The following is a 23,408-nucleotide window of genomic DNA, read 5'->3' on the forward strand; positions in this document are numbered from 1 at the left end:
GCTGGATACTATATCGTTTTATAGATTACATTTATACTGTTGCTGCCGCTGGGTTTGTTACATAATTAGGATGAAGGCTGCTCGGCAAATGTTCACTTAAGATGCAAGCCATGCTCACACGCCATATCCTTTGCTTCCATCATGATATCCCATGAGTATTGGGCGACATACCATGAAAAACTTGCGGCCCTGGATCTTGACACTCACCCGACATCGTTTATTCCACGGGATTGGGCTCTTAATGCTGTCGACATAGCTAGTGAATGAGTGGAGCAGCAGTTTGCTGCGCATGTCGCAGGGAGACCGCTTGTTCCTGCGCCTCAAGAACTTGATCTGGAAACCATCCTAGCTTGTGGACACCTTGCTTTCGTCCTTGCGGAGGCATATCAGCATCCAAGTGAGTCCGGCAGTGTATGAATATAATCTTACCCTGATGTGTGAAGTCCAACTGGATATCGACGTTATTCGGTACAACGAGGCCTTGACGGAATGGGAATCAGGACTCAATGATGCTCGTGAAAAAGCCTTGTTGGCAAAGTTCCCTCCCGTGGAACCCATGTTGTTGGATCACCCATTGGTGGTGATTGACTCTGGCTACCGAATCATCTTATGGTATCTGCCGGGTGCGCTAAACTGGTCGCTGCAGGTGCACGGATAATCACAAAAATATTCGATAATACTGATAGGAAGCAAACAAGCGAGATATGTTCATTGCCACAGTCGATATGGGCAACCTGTTGCAAAACAGCATTACTGCTGGAAAGATGTCAACCGGAAGGACAACGAAATGGAGGACAAGCTCTTCAAACTTTCACGTGGCAAGGGAACCAGGTCTAATTCCCAGGTGCATCAATATTTCACCTTGCTGGTTTCAACAGGGACACGAGGTGAGACCAAACTTCCCAAAATCATTTTTTGCTAAATAAAGGCAGTGTCAAGGCCCACCACCACAGAACCCGTCGGAAGGGTTTGTACCGGAAGTCTCTGCCACTCTAAAGGGCGATAGCGGCCTCTCTTCAATTATAGATATGCAGCGTCTGGCCCTCCTATCTTCGGCTGCCCTCAGGGTCATGCACCCACAGCTTTACCGGGCATCAATGTCCACTCATGTAAAACTCGGGCATTGGGTGGCAGCGCAAGGTCAAGATCAGATGTACCGATGTCTCCAGCATTGGGCATCAGTATATTCCAGCGCCGCAATTGTTTGCAATGGGCAATCACCCAGTCATTGGGATCCCAAATGCCCGCCAGAGGGATTTGACATTCTCACATGCATAGGAAGCTATGATCATGCCGTGATGAATTTAACAAACTTGAGGATTGATCTGGTTTATAATCCGGGAGTCATGGTAAGTTATTCTGGCCATCTTGTGAGGCACGGTGTCCGAGTTGGCGAGGGTGATAGGATTGTGTGGGCTTGGTTTATGCAGGACAGCGTGCATAACTATGCTGGAACACCACAGACAGAGTTTGCAAAATACAACCTGGCCGACTTCACCACATACCACCTAGCTAGATATAATCATGCTGATTTCATTTGGTACCGGACATAATCGTGTCGGTAGTTCAAACATAGCTTCCATACACTCACTTGCATAGTTGTTCTTTAAAATACTACGTGTTACCTGCTTTGGCTTGCCATACAAGTCCCACATCAGTCAGATTGATAGGTTTGATATTAAAGCCTTCTGCCATCGTGTCTGAGGCCGATGTTTCCGAGTCTTGGCCAGGACTTCAAAACACTTTAGACCTTCCATCCTTTTCCGACGGAAAATGGCCATCTGATATTATGATTATCCGGTGTTGCATTGCCACACCCCCAACGGTTAATCATTCCATATAGGAAAATGCATGCTGCAGCTTGGGATTGACCCAGAAATTAATGTGACCCGGATGTGTCCTTGGAGCAATCGTACAATCTATGCATTTGCCGCTTAACTATCAATACAATTATGTTAATATAATATCCACTTCCACCATCGCCAAGAATGAGACTCATTTATGTGGCTTGAGCATGGATTACTATCATATCGTCCAGTTGCTCCATGATCCGGCGGTGGACGTTCAGTAAATGGTGAACAGCTGCAATGTCCTCATATAGTTCCGTTACTTTGTCTATTGCACCTCCATATTCCTTTGTATCACCTCGGATTGCCACTGGTGTCGATGCTGGCATGGGATCACAGACACCCTCGGTAGTTGGAATCATATAATCAATGGAAGAATGAACTGCGTAATGTGTCAAAATTAGCCAATGTCGAATAGGGTGACTTACTATCTTGATCCTGAATACTGCGTAGTTGTCGGATGGCGCATCGCGTAAAATTTTGCGCATGCTGGAATACATTACATTCATTTCCTGCAGTTGAGCCGGGTGCACCTACAAAATATGAGGAGTCAATACATCTATGTAAGGAATAACGCACCTGCTGGCACACCGGAAGACACTATGTCAATCATATCCTCATCACCTGTCAGTGTTGGTTCCAACTCTGGGTCATCCCATCTGCAGTCATACGGATCTTTGCCCATGGATTCGTCATTGTGAAGCACATCCCCACAGCGCGAAGCTGGGGGTAGTGGGTTGGTATCCATAGGATCACCCCATCCGCAGTCATACTCATCTTCCCCCGACTCACCCAAGGACATGATATCCTTATCATCTGTAGGATTATCCCAACCACAATCATAGGCATCCGCGGCCGACTCACTGAATTCCATGATGAGTTCATGGTCCATAGGATCATCCCATCCGCAATCATATTGATTGTGCCAATTGTGCCCTGACTCACCCACCAGCGTGATGCCTGAATCAGGCATCGGATTGTCCCATCCACAGTCATAGGCATTTGCCGCCGATTCACTTGAATCCGCGGTGCCTAGATCATGGATAGGATGACCCAATCGGCAGGTGTTTGGATCTTCCGACAACTCCCCCAAACCGGGCTCTTCCCATCCACAATCATAGGGATCATGGTCAGTTTCGTCGGTGGTGCATTTCGGTGGCAAAACTCTGGTGGCAACATGCCTTGCTTCAATGTCAGTAGTTTGAGCAACAGCAATGCCCGAGGTTCACATGGATACGATGCAATACATGTCTTTGGACCGTTTGTTAGAAACAAAAGGAAGATCGAAGGTAAACAGGGAACTCACCGGACAGCATGTTTGTCACTTTGTCAAAGTGGCCATTGAAGCACAGTTGGTATACTAAGTTATATATTCCAGTTAGTAAAACAAAAGGGTCTGGACATCAGCTCACCTTTCTCTCTCTTTGTGAGAGGATCGTCTGTCTCTTCATGATCGGTGAGACATTTGTTGTCGAAATTGTATTCTGTTGTTGGCCAGTTGTTAGTATCCCAGTCTAGAGCTTGCCATGCTTACTTTTGAAGCTCGGATAGTCCTCCAATCCAACTACTCCTTTGAACTTTGATTTTCTCAACTTGGGAGGAGTCCATAACTCCAATGGCACATAAGCACCCCACCAGGTGATGGGATCGACGTCCAGAGCACCATGTGGCGCTGCCGGACTCTCGTCGATATTGCCGCCGTGTTTGAACAAAGAGGTGTTATTGCCAGAGTAGGCCCATTCAGGAGTAACAAATCTAACTTTCCTGATAGTCATGATGTTTTGGTTTGGAAAGAAAGTCGAGGAGGATAGAAATACAATCCGATGAGTGGAACCCTGTGGCAATAGGACAATGGTGGATGAGGTCAAAATATTACGTCACACAATACTTGCTTATCCACATTGCATCACACTCGGAAAGAGCCACAACCGACATGTCGATATAAATCCCAACGTGTGTGTAAATTTTTCAAAGTCATCTTTCTGTCCCTTCCGTGTAACATCTTACCCGTTACCCTGCGAGACATTTCTTTCAATATTGACAATGACACCTGCGGACGCAGCAAACGAGGCTCTAAATGAAACATTGGCGGCCATACAATTGCTACTCAAGTGTTGCATGATGTTGCAACAAGACGATCCAGATGCCTTGAAAATATTGGATGAGATCGCCAGATGTGTGGTGAGTGTTGTTTTCTTGCCCGCCCTACCATATGGCATTACTATTATTGATATTAATGCGTTCGGCGCAGGCCAAAGACTTGAAGCTTTACAGAGGAATTGCTACTTCATTCTCCCCGCAGTTACTGTCATGCGCTGCCGTTGTGCAGGATTGCTCAAAGGGCGGGGTCTTTGTGACTTTACCAGACTGGATGTCCGTTACTGACAAGGATCTGAGAATCAAGGGTCACCCGCGGTTTAACAAGATGGCGCTTTACCGCCCGTGCCCTTCTGTTGAGATTCCTGTCTTTGTGGGAACTGATGCTCGTGTATCACGTTCTGGAACTTCAGCAGCTGTCTCATTCACAATGCAACCCATCGTTGCTCCATCGACCCCGGCTCCACCTCCCGAAGACTTCGGTAACCATGCTGCACCGGCAACAGAACTTTCACCTTTGTCGCCGTCACCGATCTCGGAGCCATTGGAACCCCTGGCCCCAATTATTTCAGCACCGATCCTGCTTAAATACAATCTCTTTGTGCTGGGCACGAAGAAAAACGCGGTGCAGGTGATGGAAAAGGTGGGCAACAGCAGGAAGAGACATGCGGAGGATGACGACCCGGAAGAGGTGAAATCGGTGGATATGACACATTCGGATCCTCAGTCACGGAAGTCTGTGCCAAAGAGAAACAGGTTGATGTCCAGTGATGAAGAAAATGTGCAGACAAAACCTGGATTTGTGACGAAGGTAAGGCTCACCTGTTTAGCTGAGATATAGCTGATCCGCCAGATCATTGGATCATCGAAGATAGCACCATCGCCGCTCATCATCGAAGAGCATCCGGCGCCGGCACGTTCGAATTGCTCTGAAGGAACTGATGATAGAGGTTTCTGGGATGCGGAAAACAGGGTAAGTTATTTTCATCATGCTTACTTCCCATTCTAACTCTGATGTTGTCAGCCTGTTGAATGGGGTCGGGACTCTGCTATCGCCACGGCTGTGGAGGTAAGCCGGTTTTTGTGTGCCGGAACAAATTGATACTAACCAATTTATAAGTATTCTGTTCGTCATCACACGCAGAAATGCGACAAGTGCAACAAATTGGACGTGGCCTGTCTTGTCCTCTTGGACAAAAAGTTCGGATGCATTCGACTTGACTGTGCTAATTGTGATGAGATGAAGATCACATGTGCGATCAACGGCATTGGTGTCCAGGAGAGAATGCAGGCCAAGGCCAAAGCCAAAGCCAAAGCGGGAGAAGATAGCTCCAACCCTGTCAGACGCTCCAAGTCGCGTGTCCCCAAGTCCCGAGTTGTCAACAAGACTCTGGTGAATACCAGGTCCCGCAAGATGCCTATACAACCTGCTAGTTCCTCCTCGCCAGATCAGCATAACATCATTGAACAAGGAGGTGAGTGTTTCCGTTCCACCGCTGGTACTTGAACTGAAATCCCTTTAGACTCCGCCCCACATGATCAGGTTGTGTCCACGGATGTAACACCGGCTCGCACAGAGGTTGAACCAATGCGAACGATCGGTTTATCTGTGCCAATCGTTGAAGCGGCATGGGCAGTCGATCCTGCGGATCCCAAACCAACTGCAAGGGACATCCTGCACAGTATCCAGGACCTCGGAAGGCGGCTTGATCTTCTTGCCACCAATGAAAGGGTTGATCAGCTGGATGCGAGACTCGGATCGGTAGAAGATATCTTTGGCCAACGGTTGAATGCTCTTGAGCAACATCTGAATTCCTCGGATGCGGAACGGAGAGCGACATCATCATCCATTGGACATCTTACCATTGCTCTCCAGGACCACAAAGAGGATCTGACTGCACATAGCCCTTGTGTCAACACCACTGCATATGCCCCTCCTCACCACGCCAATGCACCCCTCCCGGTGTGGCTAGCTCACAGTGATGAAGACCCATGCATCTCAGCTATCGGCTGACAGTGGACGCATGCATGGGATGCGTCAGTTATGACGAATGTCCAAGGCCAGGTTGGAACCTCAGCATCTGTTTTGCAAATTGAAACTCTGGACTCTGTAGTCCCGGCAGCGGATGTATCTACTGAGCTTTCTAGCGACCCGTCAACAATATCCGATGATTAGATACCTATTATCGGATCCTGATGGACATTGATGATATGTTTACTTGGTCTTTCTTACATACAATTGGTGCTCATACACACTTAGATAGGATACTCTATTGAACAGTGCGCAAGATTCATTCTAGCCTGGGCCAGGATGATCTGAATTCATGATTTGGTCAATGTTCCCAAATTGACTTGTCCGAGTGTGGGAAATAGTATTCGGCGGGCAGTGGACTGCATTATTTCGGATGTAATTCTGATGCGAATTTGTTACCAGATGTCCTTGACATGATCTCACAACATGTGTCTATCCGAGTCTCTAATGTGGTCCTTAAAATATATTTCGTGAACCACAAAGAACTAATTGGGCCCAACTGCAAGCATTTCCGATATCAAATCCATGTTGTCCACAGGTAACTCCCTGGGCCCAACCGTATCTGCAATTGGTTGGTATCCACCCATGCAGAAAATAACCAACTGTACTGAAGCCAAAGTCCTTCCGAGATCGCATGACATATTGATATATAACAAGCTGGCCCTCCTGACTCAACAATCAAATTTTCATTTGCTGTCACCCTTTCTCAGATCACTGCTGGACCAAGCCCAATTGGCTGAGCCTTCCGATATGAAAATGCATGCTGTCTTAACCCTAAAAATCTTGTTTGCCCTCCCAACATCTGCTGGGCCCTGCCGCCAACCTGTCCAACATGATATGCTGGGCCAAAATCAAAACTAGCCGGCCCTTCCAATATTAACTGCGGGCTCATCCGAGATCATATGCATATTGTCCGGACAAAAAACTAGCCACCATTTTTGATCTGGTATATCACGATCATCTCACTCAAACTGGCCAGATGTCTTGTGAGCCATAATTTAGTGAGATACAATGGTATCTGCTTACCTAACTTGCTTTCTTCCTTGTAACTTTGGGAAAGCGGAGAGAAATGCAGACCCGCCTATGCATAAAACATCTGTATGCATCCGAAATAATGTGGTTGATTTCGGTACCAGTAGGCATTGCTTTCGCTTCATTCGAGGCTACACAGTTCTGGTATCAGAAGTGAGTTGAGGCTTGTCGTGTAGCTGAAGCAAGTAACGCGTTACCGGTAGACCTGGTATGACCAAAATTCGGAAGTTCATTCCAGTTCAATGGTAAGCGGACAGACATCCAAGCGTATAAATTCATCCAGCAAATATCGGATAAATGTGTGACGCATGATTTTATTAAGCAATTGACACAAACTATATCTACATCTTGTAGGAGTTCGGTAGCGATGCGAAAGTACCACAGCATGCGCAGTTGCAATGAAGGAACACTTTACCGGTAGGATCCAAATCTCTAATTGTCGCTCAAGTGTTGGATGCATGGTGCATTGTATACGGTTTGCTAGTAGCACATTCAGATTAGTTTATCCAGGCATTGCCAACATGCATGGATTCATCCGGCAAATATAAGATTAATGCCAATGGTTATGATTTTACCAATGCCATCGGCACAAACTAGCACATAGGAAGTTTCTCCATGAGGAACGATAGCATTTGATGTTCGGAGGAAGGACCTGGCGGACATGGAGGAGGCAAGCACTTGATGACGGAGCACCATGTGATACAAGCCGCAGACATTAGACAAGGGAGTTCAGAATGATCAAGGCAAAGACGCAATGCCCGGAACGGGGCATGATGCAGACATATGTTTTGAGAGGCAGTTTATCCAATCCACGGTCTCAAAGTCTCACCTCTGGAAATAGAGAAAATGAGCACAAGAATTGTAATTGCAACGACGAAGATGGTGGATGCAGGGCGGCGCACAATCCAGTTAACTCAAGACCAACATCAGCTGTATTGTTGAATAGTTCGCCGGTGATACATTCCAATCAGTATATCCAGGCGTTGGTGGACTCATTATGACATAGAACAATTGTGGAACCACTCATGGATACACTACTGTCACTCCCGATCCACATTTTCCCATCCACAAGCCCAAAGTTCTCAAAAATACCACAAACCGGATTGATATAAATCGTGACTTGTCGGCATTTTCCGAACTCACCTTTCCATACCTGCCCATATTCAATTGCCATATTCACTACCTTGTTTTTTTGTGAAAAGAAATCATGACCATACCTCCGGAAGCGGCTAATGAGGCCTTGAACGTCACGCTGACCTTTGTGCAATTGCTCATGAAGCGATGCATCGAGGTGAAGAAGGACGACCCAGAGGCCTTAAGGCTATCCGATGAGATTGCCAAGCGCGTGGTGAGTATCTCTAATGTTCCCCTTGAAATTCTGCCGATTGAAGACATGTAACACAGGCCAAAGACTTAAAACTCTATGGTGGGAATGCCACATCATTCTCCCCACAGCTACTCTCTTTTGCTGCGGTGATAAGACAGCACTCAAGGGGCGGCACCTTTGAGAGTGTCCCCAACTGGACCTCTGTTATCGACGACGATCCACGGATCAAGAGCCACCTGCGATTCCAGAAGACCGTCCATTATCGCCAACCCTCTGCGGATGTTCCTGCAATCGCGACATTGACTGCAATTTCCACTGCTGTCCCAACAACAATGACCCTCATTGTCCCGCCGTTGACACCCTCAGCTCTACCACGTGTGCTATCTCACATGGAATCGGATCTCCTCTCCAAGCTGGTAGTGGAACCGAAACTATCTTTGCGTCGAGCGCGCAAGAATCCACCTGTTCTCAGACATTTTCCAGCAGGTCCACTGGCAAGATTCCACCACCTGTACGGGACCGCCTTTATGAGAAAACCGGAGAATGCTGTCTTGCAGGTGAGCAATAGCAAGAAGTGGAAGGCGGAAGACGAAGATAGGGATGAGGCCACTGCAGTTGCCAAGGCCAAGTTACCTTCCCCATCCGAAGAGCCTGCGAAAAAAAGGAAGAAGTTAATATCAAATGTCCAAAAAGGGCCAACCGGAACCATCTTGGTGAAAACAAAGGTATGTCTGTTAATCTTTGTTCATATATCAAAATGCTTACTGCTCCAGGGATTACCTGTCACCACTGACCAGGATATTCTGCTAGTGAACAAGAAGGATTTCCGGGACACAGCAACTCGGGTATGTGGTTCATGATTTGCATAGCGCTGATGCTGACCCATTTCCAAGCCTGCAGAGTGGGGCTCCGATTCTCATATCGCTACTCCGCGGCAGGTAAGTCGTTTTGTGCATCGATACCAAGACAAGCTAATGAAGTTGAAGCATTCCGTTCATTACCATCCCCGGCAGTGCGACAAGTGCACGAAATTGAACATGCCTTGTGTTGTCCTCCCTGACAAAAAATTTGGATACACCTGCCTGGCATGCGCAAATTGCGATAGTATGAAGATCGCGTGTGCAATCGACGGTGTTGGTGTCCGGCAGAGGTTGCAAGGGAAGTCAGCGAAAGCATCTTCCAACCCTGCCAAATACCCCAGGACTACCAAGTCCGCGCCATGTCCTCTCCCTGAACAGAACATCATTGAACATAAAGGTTCGTTTTCCTATCAACCCGGAAGGCCTCGAGCTGATGTAGATTCCACAGAGGCAGAGAAAAAGCCCATGGACATCCTTCCCGGTCAGATGCAAATGCACCTGGAACACCGGCAATCACCTGCACCCACCAGCTCGCTCGAATCCGAGCCCACCCCAAGATATATCCTCCAGAGCATCCAGGACCTCAGTAGGAGATTGGATCTCCTTGCTACCAATGAGCGGGTGGACAGGCTGGAGGCAAGAGCGGGTTTGGTGGAGACTAACCTACTTAAACTGTTGAATGAGTTGGAGGAACGGTTCAACGCATCCAATGCTCGTCAGCAATCCATGGCATCCCTCGCATAGATAGAAATTTTCTCAATGACTTCATAGACTAACCAGCTACATACTGTGCTATTATACTATTGTATGTTCCCTGTCTCATTCTGTTGTCGCTGGTCAACCTGGTGCTGCATTTTGATCCGAAAATAATTGGTTGAATCTACGTACAATGTGTAGATATGCTGCTGTTGTTATTTCCTACTTGGTTCTTCATAGTTATATAAAATTTGCTTCATATCGATCCGAGGTAGTTAAGCATGTTCCGGCCCAACAATCGCCAAGCCCTCGCGAGACCCAGATGCAATACATACTTGCTTGGCTAAATCATAAATCATTACTAACTAGGCGCATCCGTTAATATTTCCGAGCCTAAATCTATATACATTACGCTGAATGATGACTTTTTGGGCCAGTCATACCCAATGCATGTGTCATGGGCTCAAAACAACAAGCTGGGCCTTTCCGTTACCCTTGCCACGATACGATATGGACGGGATCAAAAGTTATCCAGCTTCACCCTTCCAGAAGTGTGTCCTAGATTAGATACCAGTTGGACCGATCCGCACACTGAATTTGTATGTACTGGGCCCAGAAAGACCGGTTAGGCCCTTCCAGATACTTTTGCACTGGGATAAAAACTTACTATGTCAGCCGAATTTTGCACTGAATTTGCATGTGCCTGGCCCAGAACAACTGTTGAGCCCTTCCAGATACTTCTGCATTGGGCCGATCCGCATGCTGATTGCGTATGTACTGGCCCGAAAACTGAGTCAATGGGTGTTACTAGCTGGGGCGATCTGCATACTGGTCAGTTGGGCCTTTCCGGATATGTACTGGGCTGATCCGCGCACTGAATTGGTATGCACTTAGCCGAGAATGACCAGCTGGGCTCTTCCGGATATTTCTGCACTGGGCCGGTCCGCATGTCATGTGCTGGGTCAGCCCGGGACTTCCTAATACTTGTGCACTCGGCCGAAGCATCACCAGCTGGGCCAATCCACATATTAAATGCAGTTGCTGGGCAGTTGGGCCCTTCCGGATATTTGCATACTGGGCCGATCCGTGCACTGACTTGTATGTGTTGGGCCAGTTAGGCCCTTCCGGATACTTCAATATTTCAATGCCAGGCCTATCCACATACTGAATCGGTATCTACTGGGCCCAAATATAACTGGTTGGCCCATCCGCCAACCCTTCCCAGTATTGTGATGGGCCCAGCAATGACCTGTCGGCCCGTGCATGCCCTCTTCCGATACTGTCAATAACCAGCTGTGCCCTTCCGCCGGCCATCGCATTGTTATATCTGAGCTGGGCCCATCTGTAAGCTCTTCCGATACTAGCTGGGCCCACCTGCCCAATACTGTCATGGGCCCAAAATTTTCCTGTTGGCTCTTCCGACATTAAATTCCCCCAAGAATAAGGACCTGGCCCATCCGTTAGCCCTTCCGATGTTAGGCCCATGTGCCTTGTGGAGACTTGGCCCAGCCGCCAACATGGGTGCTATTCCGTGCTGTGGGCCCATCCATGGGTAAGCATACATGGGCCCACGTTGGATGGCCCACCTAACTGGGTCAATTATCAACCTTTGGCTGTCCGACTAAGTTGAGAAATGTTACTGAAGGGGCTCATTTTTGAGGGGCCAGCTTGAGGAGATGGCGACCGACAGTCACTTCCATAATGGAGTGTGGTGGGAAGAGGGGATGGCCTTGAATTCGGCGATCATCCCCTCAAATCTGTGTCCACACAGGCGGGCTGCTGATCCTGGAGTTGTCGCTGTCCACATGCTCCTGCAATTCGGCAGCAGCTGACAGGATTAATGGTGACAGGACTGTCACCAAAGCGCCGTGTGTCATGAAGACCTCAGTCTAAAGAGCAATGAGACACGCCACACAAGCAAAGAGAAACTTACTATAGCCTGCGCCATGTTGGTGGCAAGTGAGATATGGTTTGAATCCTTGGGCTGCAACTGGCAGGCTTGCCCAAGGATATGTTCGATCTTGTCCGACAAATCGCGGAAAGATTGGTTAGCGGCGGCTACGCGGTTTGTTGGAGACATGGTGGTAGTAGTAAGATGAGGAACGGCGACAAACAGAACACAACATAATATATACAAATTTCATTTGGCCACAGTGGCGGCTGATTATGTCATTTTCCCATTGTCCGCCCACAGGTACCATACATTCAATTGTACAGGACCATCTCCACAAAGACCACTGTTTACACTCAATGTTCGGTGACCATTCACCATTAGTAGCATGCTGCACAATGAATTTGTGGATCTCCAAGGATGTGGCCAAGCGCCAATCAAAGATACCCACCATGAGAATTCAAATCCCGACCCATTAATCTATTTAAACCCTGTTTTGTACACATTTCGAGGTCAAAATTCATTCTCCCACCCATGTCTTCCCAACAAGACTTAGAATTTACCTTGAAGGATTTCACACAAATTTTCGAGCATGCCGGATCCCACCTGCTCGCCATTCGCATTAAGCTTGAGAAAACAAAGCTCACAATATCGCCAGACGATCGGCAAATATCTGAATTGGGACGTTGAAGTAAGTTCAACTTGTCCTATTTTGCACAGAGGTCAATTGAACTTCCAGGCTTACACACTCCCTTGGATGGCGTTTTGCGCCGGGTTGTCTATCAACCCACCACTATCAAAGCACCTCCGTCACATGGTTGGCGTGCTGTCAATGAAACAGCTCGACATGCTGAAAGATTATGTGGAGGTGTATGATGCATTCCTCAGTTTGCTGGTTTCGCCATCCGGGCCATGGACTAAGGGCCGCCGCATCCGGGAGTATCACCATGCTTGGTGGACAGACCTTGTGACCATCAAGCTGGATCGAAGGTTCTTGACAACATACCTGGACGGCCATGAGGTGAAGGAATGTGTCACGGCGCATTTTGCGCAATTGGTGAGTCATTGACTTCGCATGGATGACAACTAACAAACACCGGTTGCAGTGTGAGGGAGACGCCTTAGTCACACCGGCGACACCAGTTCAAGCAATGTCAATGCCGATTGCTCAGCAGCTAGCCACCATCCACGCTGAGGCTAGAGAAGAAGGTGAATATCTTTTAAAGATGTTGGAAGACAAGGTTCTAGAGGCGAAGATGGTGGCAGCCACTATGCTGAGATTGGACATGACATTAGGGGATGATGTACTGCAAGCCATCACAGTGTCTGACACACTAGTCAAGTATTTGAAAAAAGAGGCCACAGAATAAACACCGGTCTGAGTAGTTAGCATTAATGTGCTCCATGTAGTAATAGTTTCTTTGAGATATGAATAGAGATTCCAACCATGGCTGTCTTGACAGGATGCTGGTTCAATGGCTCATGAAAATCATCAACGGCCATACCGGTCTCATTTCATCTATAACAATTTGTAGGCATGGCGGTCAATCCTCTTATCATTGCTGAAGTTGCACAATCCTGCTGTTACGACAAACGGTCGTGTGCGACTAGGATGATCTAACAGCGACAACCACGACAGTGGTACCGAGTGCTGAGAGTCGTCGGCCTTTACAGACAAGCAAAGGTTGCGTACTCGAACGTAGCTCGTGGTGGTTAACGAGGGGTTACGCCGAGATGATAGCGGGTTTACAGACAGTGAGAGGCGTCACTGAAGGTATGAGTCGATGTCGAGCAGGTGGCTTTAGCGGGACAAGGAGTTTCAAGGGTAAACCTAGTTGATTAGACTAGTTTCTGGGTTGTACCTAGTAAGATTAAAGTAAGGAGCATCTACTTTAATCTACGACCTTATATAAGGCTACTCTTCATATCTAAGCTCAGCCTAAAGCTGGGTTCTAATCTGCTTATCTATATGAGTCAGAGATAGCGTCCATGAGGCAGGCTTCTATCGTAGATAGGGTCCACGCGGTGCCCTTCTTATCAGTACATGAGGCAACACGAGGCTTGCCTTCTATCTTGATAACATTAATAGGTCTTCTAGACCTATGTCGTCATATATCACGTGCGGTCCAGACCGCTTATCTAAGCCGGCAGTTGCCGCTTATCGTCTATCGTCATCTATCGTCATCTGTCGTCATCTGTCGTCACAGAGCTAGTGAGGCTCTGGTATCGTCTATAGAGCTGGTGAGGCTCTGGTGTCGTCTATAGCCGTGCGGGTGGCAGAGGGCTCTCTGCTGGCGGGGGACTCGTGCCATGTTACTGTAACACCTGCGAACGACATCACCGGGCATACAAAACAATGGCAGTGTGCTCCAGCGATATACCGCCAGCCTGACCAACTCAGTTAAGTTACTGTCTCACATGGTCCTGGACTTAATATTCACGCGGAGTCCGGCGGAAGCGACTGTGATGCTGCTTGACCACTTCCGGCAACTTTGCAGATGGCTGATAGCAGTGTGCCGGACTGTCCTGCTCGTGGACGTGGATTGGCTACCATTGCCAATGACCTCTGGCCGCGCCAATGGGTGCCATCCTGTGTGCTTTGGTGACAGTAAACTAATTGAGCATATATTGAAGCAGCCTTTGGTGTTCACTATACTAGTGTGTTACACCGGCGGCCATGCAGCCTTCGCCTGGTTGAATGAATCTCTCGCCTCTCTGAACAGACATTGATAAATTTTGCACCGCCTCTCCGAGTACGCCACATGACCATGCTTCTGGGCTAGCTTTGAGATGGCACCGAGACAGATCCATTCATCGGCCTTCTGAAGCAAAAAGTTACATGTCCAATCCATTTCATGCTGAACAAGCAACAACTCTTCTGCCCATCGGTCTCTCATAGCCTTGGCATGAAGCCAGTGAACACGGTAAACTGCAACATCGGCAGTATAAGTGCCGCTTCCACGGAGTATCGGTGACCTGCTCACACTCATTCAGCCAGTCACTGCTATTGGAGTCCCCTTCGACATCCAATGACCAAAACCAAGCTAACACATTGTTCCTCTGCCCTCTTGAATTTGGATCGGTGACGGCAGTACTGACCTTGAGATGCTCCCTTGTCAACGGTTGGTATCTCTTGAGCAGTGCATCGTCTGCGCCGAGTCTGCATAATTGTGATCGGCATTTTGAATAGATACTTGCATTGATGCTGACCACCCTGTCCACTGAATGAACTTGAGCCCAAGCTCTGGTAGACAATGCTTGTGATTTTGCTACTCTGACAGTCTTCCGGAAAATGACCACCTTGTCAGCCAAATGCACCCTGATGTGGTGCAGGGCATCATTCACCTGACCTTGCCGGAGCGTGAGTTCCTGATCGGCGATATCAGCAATGCCGAGGGCCACACATTTCTCTAGCCCCAAATTGGAAGGCAAAGGAATCACCCCCTTTTCCGGCTCAAACGCTCTAAGCTCGGCGTCCATATCTTCTTCAGTGTCTTCTTGAAGTATTAACAGATCTGGTTGCATGATCTGCATGTCATTGTTGCCTAATTCCTTGCCAAGAATTATTGCTCCGGCCACCATCCAGTGATCGATATCCCGTTGCAGGGTATCCCATCAGCGACCAATTGCCAATTGCTGAGTATCTGTTGCCTGATGTCCGAGCTTTCTCACATCCATCTGCAGCGTGACCTGGGCTTCCTCGATAGCAAGGCCCTCTGCCAGCCATGTTGCCGCACCTCTCCAGCGCACCTCGCCAGGCCGCCGGCCTTGCACCATTAACAACCTTACCTCTTGCTGTTTTCTTGTCGGCGCTGTGCAAGAATCAGAACTGACTGTCCGTACGAGAAGTCTACATACCTTTGCGCAGTTGAACTTCATAAATGTCCATTGCTGTTGGATCATGGCGCTGCTGTTCATGTGCCAACCTCTCTTGGGCCTCCCAATCTTTGACTTTATCGGCATCAGCGGTCTCATCAAGCTGCTCAAATGCCATGTTGCTGTCGGCGACCCCTTTCATAGCTTCCTTGTATTTTCGGCAAAGCGATTTGCCTGTACGGTCTCTGCTGTTAGATTCATGCACAGAATAAACGAGACACCCACTCATTCTGATCATTTTCATGAAGTTGCAATCATTCATTTGGTAATCCAGGCATTCTTTTCGGTGAGGAGTTCCCATGCCATGGGCCGCCAGTGAGATTATATTTAACGGCACCCATAATGTCTCCATGATCTCACTGTCAATCCTGGCTGCGCCTTGTATGAAATTGGAAGCATATCTGACATAGCAGCTGTCTTGATGGCCATGGACATGCCATAGTCCGATGCTGGGGTGATTTCCAGCTCGTCATGCATCTTCAGCAATGGACTGTCGGCGATGCGGTCCTGGAGGTGCTTATGATACTGACAGTTCACATCATAGAAGGTCAATACACGGCAGATGCCCTCGGCGTTGAGTTTCAACGCCTCACACAGCGCATAATCCATATTCATCTGTCTGTTGACAGTCGGTGATAACGCACACGGTCCGAGTGATTGTACACACCTTTCTCCCTTCTGAAAATCTACCATGGCATGCAGGACAAAACAACCATGCCTCGCACATGCGCATCTGCCGATGACAGTGGCCTCCAATCTGTGACGAGATGCATTTGCCAAATTTACCACGTGGTGGTTGTTGCACGGCATCCTTGGCAATGGCCAAATGCTCCTTGTACAAGGCATCGCCAACCATGAAGCCACGACCATCCATGAGAGACACTTCATCGGCGGGATTTGTGGCATGAAGATGCTCAGCTTTGAAGTTTCCGTCCATGACAAGCGATCTTGTGTATAACCAACTTGGAGTCTCTCGACCAGATCCATTGTTAGCATCGATGTCCTCGGTGGTGCCTGCCTCCGGCAGGCAATGTGACATTAATTCCTGGCTGAGGACATGCCAGACAAAAGAGGGCTAGATCGCCAGGTCTCACTTCCTTGTCCTCATGGCCGAAGCCATTCCACTTCAGGAGCTTCAACTTCCGCCATTGTCTTGCCACCCTCATGAGCTCCCGGTAACGGTCCTTTATGACAATTAATGAAATGGCAGATGGTGCACCACAAAGCTCACCAGCACCAAGTGAGGAAAGATGCTTGTGGTCATCCTCTTTAACTTGCTGTAATAATTCATTGCCGAAGTCCCGCACTCCAGGTTGTCGAGTAAGAAGTCGTTCAAGACATCAAAGGTAAATGCTGTCTTTGGTTCTATGAATGACGCTGGAAACAAACCCATGTTAAACAACTGTATATCGGTGGTGTCAGCCTCTGGACATGTGCAATACTTGATGATGTGGGTATGTACTCCGGATTTGTCGACTATTGTTGTCATGGCCTTGTTGCTCTTAATGAATGGCACGCCGGTCGGTAGGTCATGGGCCTCCTTTGTGCTCTGCTCGGCATTTGGTTCATTCAATATGCTCTCGGCATCCGTATCGTCGGAATCTCCTTCCCCTGTAGTGAACAGAGCTGACTCCCCTACATCATCATCCCATGGGCATGCATTTCCTCCATGTCCGAGCCAGATCACCATCCCACTCTTGACCAAGCAACTTTCCTCAAAGAACGAGCCTGTCCGTTGGCTAACCCGATAAAAGGGAAGCCTCTGGTGCTGGGTTCTGCAACAACTTGTGCAAAAGAGAGGCTTACCGAAGCATCCATGGCATTTATAGACACCATCTGTCCCACAGATGATACATGACCTATCTGATGGAACTTCTCTTTCAAGGAGTATGTCAAGATATGCTTTGGTCTTTGGGACCCATTGATGTATATAGTCATTTTGACTCTGAATACAGATCAGTGGTGAAATAGAGGTGATATCGGTGGATGGCTCACCAGGGACTTTGGCAGGTGCAGTGGAGTCACCATGTGATCACCAAGGTCGCCTGAAAAGTCATCTCCCCCATGGTAAAGCATACCATAAGATTCCTGCTTTGAGGGAGACTTAGTAGGGGTTGCTGGAACCAATCTACTAATGATAGGTCTTTCCACCCATTTGCCGACCACCTTTCTCATCCTATATGTTCTCTGCCATTCCACCACTGCATACTTACATTTTGGAGTCCACTCTTGTAGTCTAGAACCTCCCATTTGTTGAGCCCAGTACTGTATAAGAATCTGTAAGAATGACAAGTTTCAATTGACCAATGCAATATGGTCATATCAATTAATCACCATTGGTTACAAGTACATAATAAGAATTATAATATAAGCTGAACCGAGCAGAACACAGCAATCATATCCACTATATATCCATGATATGAACTGTAATATAGGGTGAATGAACTGAGCAGAACAGAACAAAACCATGGAACACTGACGACAGTCAACCAACTGTTGTTAAGTCTGGAAAGATTCACCATCACCATCCTTTATAACACAACATGCCAAGAAGTGAATCTCCTATTGTAGTTCCACAAAAAAAGGTTTGCTTGCAGAAGGCTGAAGTCTTGGTCCTCAGAGCCCACCTAGAAGACTGGAAGTCTGTGAAAGGTAAAGAAAGATCGAGGGTGCTGCTTGCCATCTACAAGGAAGCGTCCCTCCAAGCTCCCACCAAGGAAAAGGCCCTGTTGAAAGCTCGGCGAAAGGTATTTAACAGTTTATAACATATCGGAGATCCCGGAGCATGATAACATGTCTGTCAAAGATTTACAAGCAGTGGTTGCAGAACCAGTCTCGCCGGAGAGGAGCTGCAAAGCCCCTTATCAAGTATGGCCGTCATTGGACAGGCGAGGCAAGTCTTGATTCACACACACAAAGCCTCGATTCGACAGGAGATGGGAGAGATGGCTGGAAGCGAGGGGATGATTACCAGATGGCTGAAGGCAGCGAAAGACAGTCATTAATTGTTTGTCGGCGGAGGAGAGAGAGGAAGCGGAGGCCATGGCGGAGAAGTGGAACAACGAAGCGGCGCCGCCGGATATTTAGGCCGAGGTCACCGAGAGCAAGGGCGCCGACATGATCAAGCATTTCGCAACTGAAATGTTCAAGAAAGCCGGAATTAGGGTCTGCATCCTATCAGCTTGGAAGGACAGCCAAGGCAAGCTTATGTTGGGAGGGTGAGTGTCATCTCCAATCAATCGGCGATTTATTCAACAGTGACTGCAGCCACGACTTCAATGAACAGTTCGGGGATGGAGAGAGCTTTATCAAGACAAGGGATTGGGATGGTATCATCATGCCTGAATGGGTGGAATATGTGGGGGAGCAATTTGGTGAGGCCATGTGAATGTCTTACCGGCGAGCACACTGAGGCAAATGAATGTTTAGATGGCGGGGACGACAGGGAACCCCAGATGGTGAAATCAAAGAAACGAGTCGCCAAGAAATTAGTTGAACTTGACGAAGACGCTGATAGGTGGCCAATTCTGCCCGACACAACGGGTTGGAAACGAGCCGAACAACAGCATATGATTCGGTCTTTCTTGACGAAGCTCTATAGTACTTTGTTTTGCTCTGTCAGATTGTACATCATTCTGATTCTTAACAGGAATGTGCTCTGGCGAAGAAAACCTGAAAGCAGCGGTGCCATGGGGAGATGTAATCCATGACCCATGGGCGTTCTTTGACGGCGCCCATTGGCTGGCCGGCATGCAGCTCAAGGAGCCATCCAAGATGGATAAAGCAGATGCCACCACCGTACTAGATTTCTGGTTTGACCACCAGAAAAAACAACATGCAACCAGCCTTCTCATTCAAGGCCTGGAAAGATTCCGATGGCAAGATGCAAGAGGCGGACTTGTGGCCACCCAGTGCTCACCGTGCCAATGCCACAAAGCAGAGCACAGGGAAGGGTAAGGGCAAAGCCAACCCTAAAGCTAACCGCCGCTGTGTGGCGGAGGATAACAATTCGGAGGACGAGTTGAATGGTGATCTTGGAGAGGATGGTGTTAGTCCATCCAGTGAAGATGAGGAAGCACCATCCACCGGTGGAGAGCCCAAGATTTTGCCGCCCCCAAAGGTCGCCTTGCCGACCAAGAAGAAGCGGGCTGCAGGTTCACACTGGGATATCAGACAAGTTGTCGCCGAGGTCGGCGGGGTTTTGAATCCTCCGATGAAAGGTTCTATTCCCTCCAGACAGCCTCTCAAGTCACAGGGAATACCATTGAAGGTGCCGGCCACATCATTAGTGCCTGGAACTAGAAGCAAGGAGGTTGCATATACATCAAATGAGCCTCCCAAGAACTTAAACCGCTGTGGCACTCACGCCGTGAGTGACACGCCGGCAAAGCGAACCAGGAGTAAAACCACTGCGCCGGAAGCTTCAAGGGCTAAGCGTGGCAGGAAGTAATCATTATGTCATATTACATCTGTAGGATACACCGGCATGAAATACAAAGCACACTGTCCGCCGGTGCACATCAGTGTGACTCATCGGCAATGTGAATGTCTGGCCGTTAACATAACATTGGTGGTACTGAAGAAATAGCCGCGACTAATTGAAAGATATACTGTATGTACTACTGACTACCGGCGGTCCTCTCTGCTGTCTCAACCTCATTTGCAAGAGAGTCCATGAACGAAATCTGGCATATGTGGTGCTCAGATGCATGATGAAGGGTGATAAGATCCTTGAAGATCCTAGTCAACCAATCTCTGGACTCACAGAACACCGATAATACAGCGCAGTTGCTGTCCAAGACATCTTCTGGCATGGGATCTTGGACATCATCACCGGGCCTAATGAGGCTACCCAGCATTGTTTGGGCGAGTCGATCAACTGTAAATAAGTCAGTAAAGTTGGAAGAGTCATGTCAGTTGCGGGACTTACATTCATCCCCATTGAGCCATTTCACAATGTCAATGGCAGCCTTCTCAGCGTCGCCAATAAGGCGCCCCTCCCAGTTCGGCAAGGCCTTTGGTGTGTAAGGGTCTGACTCGGGAGCCGGTGCTGCCTCTGGCACAGCGGCTATGTTAGGCGCCGGTATTGCCATCGGCACCAGTGCTGCTTGTGGCACGGCGGCTGTAATAGGCGCCAGTGTCCATTTCCCTACCTTTGCTGGAGGGACCTTACAAACTGAACTGGAATGCTAGAATGGTGTTTAATCTTCGGATAACTCATGCATATAGATGAGCGACTTACATTTATTATTCTAGTCAAACCCAACATGGGTAGCAACAGCCGCTGTTGTTGAAGGTGGCTGTTTCCAGCCGAAGTTGAACTTGGCTGTATGTTCGGCCGCCGGTGCCTGAGGAGGAGTTGAGGGCAGCGGCGGAGACATGGGTCTCTTGAGAGGGATCACTGATGCTGGCACTCCATTGTCGGGAGTGTTGGAACAGCTACGGCGGGTGTGCCGGACATCCTGCGGCGAGGGCAGTGAGGGGAGAATCTCACTCTCCACATTCATTCCAAAGTTGAATGGTTGAGATGCCTGAACTGGCGGCTTCTCTGTGGCAATGGACCGAGTCCAGCCAAAATTGAATGTTGTGGGAGCTGGGGAAGATGGTGTGGGCTCTGAGTCAACTGCCGCTGGGCCTTGCTTGGTCGCTGTAAACCCAAAGTTAAATTTTTGAGGTTGTGGTGTCGTCAGAGCTGTTTGACATGCCGGGTCCGGCACAAGGGCCTCCGCTGTAACTTGCTTTCGCACCGGAAACCCAAAATTAAAGGTTCAGGGTATGGTACGCCTTGTACGCGCCAAGTCTGCCATAAGATGGCTGTGCAAATTCTCAAACCCAAAGTTGAACCCTAATTGGAAATAAATTAACAATCATGCATGCCACAGAAACACGTACTTGAAGGTTGGTTGCCAGTGTTGGAAATCGGCGAGTTGGAGGGTGTATCGCCGTTCGTGGGCAGCTCGAAATGGACGTGACGGTTGCTAGTCATATTGTAGAAAAAAGTAATGAGGTTTCAGATGAGTGATTGGAAGAACCGTCGAAGACGCGAGCATTAAATATGTGCCGATTAGTGTTGTGGCCGCATCTGCGGGGTTTAAACACTTAGCCAGGACAATAGATTATGTGCATGTGAAAGTTGACACGTGGTCCGAGATGTGGTCAGAGATCAGTGCTTCTGAATCCGCATGCCGCCGCATGGTACGGTGACCGAGCCGATTTTGTATTATGACATGAAATTTTAATTTGTTCATCTGCCATATAATGACAAGCGAATTGTCCCATTTTTGTTATCTCACGCTCACATTCCCTGCTCATCAGCCATCCTCAGAAGTTTGAACAAGGCCTTCAATGAGGTACTGCTGGCGTGCTCCAAATTTTGGCAAGAGCCTTGCAGTCGAGTGAAGGTCCTGCCGGCCAACCTGAAAATGGCCACAGGAATGGCAAACATCATGGTCAGCATGTCCTCATTAGTCCATGCCTGTCACCTAATTAAGCACAGACTCCGGCATTTCAAAATCATGCACGGTCAGCAACTGAAATCCCACCGATCCTGCTTTTGGCGGCCATGGAATTAATGGAGCATGTAGATCGTGTTAGTCAGACATCGTTCTTAGTGTCCCGGTGTGGAAACAACATCAAGTCTAACCGGACTCTCGCATCGAGCGCCAATCAGTTATATGGCAAGGCTCCACAGTTGGTAATTACGTATCGGCCCCAGCAACGAGTGTCGCAACCTCCAGATGCACCACCGGTCAAGGTGACAAATACACCGGCAGTCCCTTCAGTGGTAGCAAAGTCCAAGCCGCCTGGAAGATCTGTCACGCGAAGACGCCGATAGACTTGTGTGAGGACAGTGACAAAGTCGAAATTGTTGGGGATATCAGCCAAAGTGATGCTCTCCACAAGAGGAAGTGGAGGTCTACTGGTGCATCCGAAGAGGTCGCCATGTGCCATGAAGACAGGTCATCGCGCCAGGATTGTGGACAAAGCTGAGGATGTCGCCCCGGCAATACAAATACAACGCCGACTAGACCGAGGCCAAAGCCGAAAAGCAAGCGGGTGGAGATAGTAGTGTCGTCTGGGTCTGAGGTCCCAACGGATAGGCAAGGGAAGGGAAGGGAAGTTACGTTGCTCAGAGATACACCAGCAGGACCGTGAGTGGAAGAAGTCTAGAGATGTGAGTTCTGGCAGGCTGCCGAAACAGGCCTCTAACCATCCTCCGCCGATGCGAAACGCTGGTGATCAACGGAAACCATGGTATGAGGTTCAGGTCGGGAGCTTTGTCATTCTATCTTTATGTTTGTCTCATGACTGTATCTCCAGAAAAGGGCCAGCACTAGGGCTGCCACACGCGACCGGCAACAAAGTGAAGCTATGTTGGCGGAACAAAAGGCAATGGTCGCCCCTGAGCCTGTGGGTACCAGGAGCGGCAATGCAGGCTGATGTCAATGCTGTAAGCTCCCAAAATGCCTTCAGTCTTCCTCCATCTTATTCGGTAAAGAACACTCCCACCGCCGCAATTCCACTCATGCCGCCTCCTCGTCCAACTCAATCCTCTGTCATTCACCGAAGAAATGGAAGTTGACGCGTCCGGTGACACGGTTGCGAAGGATTTGCAGGCCATGACACTAGAGGTGAAACTTGATTCGGTGTCGCCCCTCGCTGGTTCAGGACACCATCAATGACCTTCAGACTCAGGTGGCCGACATCCGAACTCGGAACGCTCAGATGGCCGAGTTGGTTCAAATCATGA

The 23,408-nt window shown here is 48.6% G+C and overlaps 9 protein-coding genes across 9 annotated transcripts; 5 read left to right on the plus strand and 4 right to left on the minus strand.

Moving 5' to 3' along the window:
- Nucleotides 1–433: 433 nt before the first annotated feature.
- F5147DRAFT_588748 (uncharacterized protein) lies at nucleotides 434–1,553 on the plus strand (the record flags this gene model as incomplete). The annotated part of the gene is made up of 3 exons (XM_041432113.1): nucleotides 434–623; nucleotides 703–887; nucleotides 954–1,553. 3 exons carry the CDS (start codon nucleotides 434–436, stop codon nucleotides 1,551–1,553), a joined length of 975 nt encoding a protein of 324 aa, XP_041284780.1.
- Nucleotides 1,554–1,999: 446 nt separating this feature from the next.
- On the minus strand, nucleotides 2,000–3,622 carry F5147DRAFT_781848 (uncharacterized protein; the record flags this gene model as incomplete). Its single annotated transcript, XM_041442708.1, has 7 exons — nucleotides 2,000–2,229; nucleotides 2,276–2,380; nucleotides 2,427–3,028; nucleotides 3,077–3,098; nucleotides 3,154–3,207; nucleotides 3,260–3,331; nucleotides 3,382–3,622. The coding sequence occupies 7 exons, from the start codon at nucleotides 3,620–3,622 to the stop codon at nucleotides 2,000–2,002; spliced, it is 1,326 nt and encodes a 441-aa protein (XP_041284781.1).
- A 268-nt stretch (nucleotides 3,623–3,890) lies between these two features.
- F5147DRAFT_659368 (uncharacterized protein) lies at nucleotides 3,891–6,120 on the plus strand (the record flags this gene model as incomplete). Its single annotated transcript, XM_041434580.1, has 7 exons — nucleotides 3,891–4,028; nucleotides 4,099–4,755; nucleotides 4,798–4,917; nucleotides 4,969–5,013; nucleotides 5,065–5,419; nucleotides 5,468–5,907; nucleotides 5,962–6,120. 7 exons carry the CDS (start codon nucleotides 3,891–3,893, stop codon nucleotides 6,118–6,120), a joined length of 1,914 nt encoding a protein of 637 aa, XP_041284782.1.
- A 2,095-nt stretch (nucleotides 6,121–8,215) lies between these two features.
- F5147DRAFT_781850 (uncharacterized protein) lies at nucleotides 8,216–9,939 on the plus strand (the record flags this gene model as incomplete). Its single annotated transcript, XM_041442709.1, has 6 exons — nucleotides 8,216–8,356; nucleotides 8,413–9,060; nucleotides 9,109–9,180; nucleotides 9,229–9,273; nucleotides 9,322–9,592; nucleotides 9,644–9,939. The coding sequence occupies 6 exons, from the start codon at nucleotides 8,216–8,218 to the stop codon at nucleotides 9,937–9,939; spliced, it is 1,473 nt and encodes a 490-aa protein (XP_041284783.1).
- Nucleotides 9,940–11,642: 1,703 nt separating this feature from the next.
- On the minus strand, nucleotides 11,643–11,971 carry F5147DRAFT_781851 (uncharacterized protein; the record flags this gene model as incomplete). The annotated part of the gene is made up of 2 exons (XM_041442710.1): nucleotides 11,643–11,780; nucleotides 11,825–11,971. The coding sequence occupies 2 exons, from the start codon at nucleotides 11,969–11,971 to the stop codon at nucleotides 11,643–11,645; spliced, it is 285 nt and encodes a 94-aa protein (XP_041284784.1).
- Nucleotides 11,972–12,374: 403 nt separating this feature from the next.
- Nucleotides 12,375–13,152, plus strand: F5147DRAFT_659370 (uncharacterized protein; the record flags this gene model as incomplete). The annotated part of the gene is made up of 3 exons (XM_041434582.1): nucleotides 12,375–12,473; nucleotides 12,522–12,839; nucleotides 12,889–13,152. 3 exons carry the CDS (start codon nucleotides 12,375–12,377, stop codon nucleotides 13,150–13,152), a joined length of 681 nt encoding a protein of 226 aa, XP_041284785.1.
- A 1,293-nt stretch (nucleotides 13,153–14,445) lies between these two features.
- On the minus strand, nucleotides 14,446–17,348 carry F5147DRAFT_659371 (uncharacterized protein; the record flags this gene model as incomplete). Its single annotated transcript, XM_041434583.1, has 10 exons — nucleotides 14,446–14,711; nucleotides 14,767–15,334; nucleotides 15,455–15,594; nucleotides 15,641–15,846; nucleotides 15,884–15,888; nucleotides 16,019–16,277; nucleotides 16,326–16,344; nucleotides 16,445–16,676; nucleotides 16,753–16,842; nucleotides 16,890–17,348. The coding sequence occupies 10 exons, from the start codon at nucleotides 17,346–17,348 to the stop codon at nucleotides 14,446–14,448; spliced, it is 2,244 nt and encodes a 747-aa protein (XP_041284786.1).
- Nucleotides 17,349–18,201: 853 nt separating this feature from the next.
- Nucleotides 18,202–20,108, plus strand: F5147DRAFT_781854 (uncharacterized protein; the record flags this gene model as incomplete). Its single annotated transcript, XM_041442711.1, has 7 exons — nucleotides 18,202–18,405; nucleotides 18,465–18,665; nucleotides 18,746–18,876; nucleotides 18,926–19,032; nucleotides 19,088–19,258; nucleotides 19,308–19,456; nucleotides 19,518–20,108. The coding sequence occupies 7 exons, from the start codon at nucleotides 18,202–18,204 to the stop codon at nucleotides 20,106–20,108; spliced, it is 1,554 nt and encodes a 517-aa protein (XP_041284787.1).
- Nucleotides 20,109–20,277: 169 nt separating this feature from the next.
- F5147DRAFT_781855 (uncharacterized protein) lies at nucleotides 20,278–22,609 on the minus strand (the record flags this gene model as incomplete). The annotated part of the gene is made up of 5 exons (XM_041442712.1): nucleotides 20,278–20,537; nucleotides 20,589–20,780; nucleotides 20,836–20,864; nucleotides 20,921–21,305; nucleotides 22,390–22,609. The coding sequence occupies 5 exons, from the start codon at nucleotides 22,607–22,609 to the stop codon at nucleotides 20,278–20,280; spliced, it is 1,086 nt and encodes a 361-aa protein (XP_041284788.1).
- Nucleotides 22,610–23,408: the final 799 nt, after the last annotated feature.

Source organism: Suillus discolor, assembly GCF_016758755.1.
Source record: "Suillus discolor strain FC423 chromosome Unknown F5147scaffold_157, whole genome shotgun sequence".
In the NCBI taxonomy this organism is placed as follows: domain Eukaryota; kingdom Fungi; phylum Basidiomycota; class Agaricomycetes; order Boletales; family Suillaceae; genus Suillus; species Suillus discolor.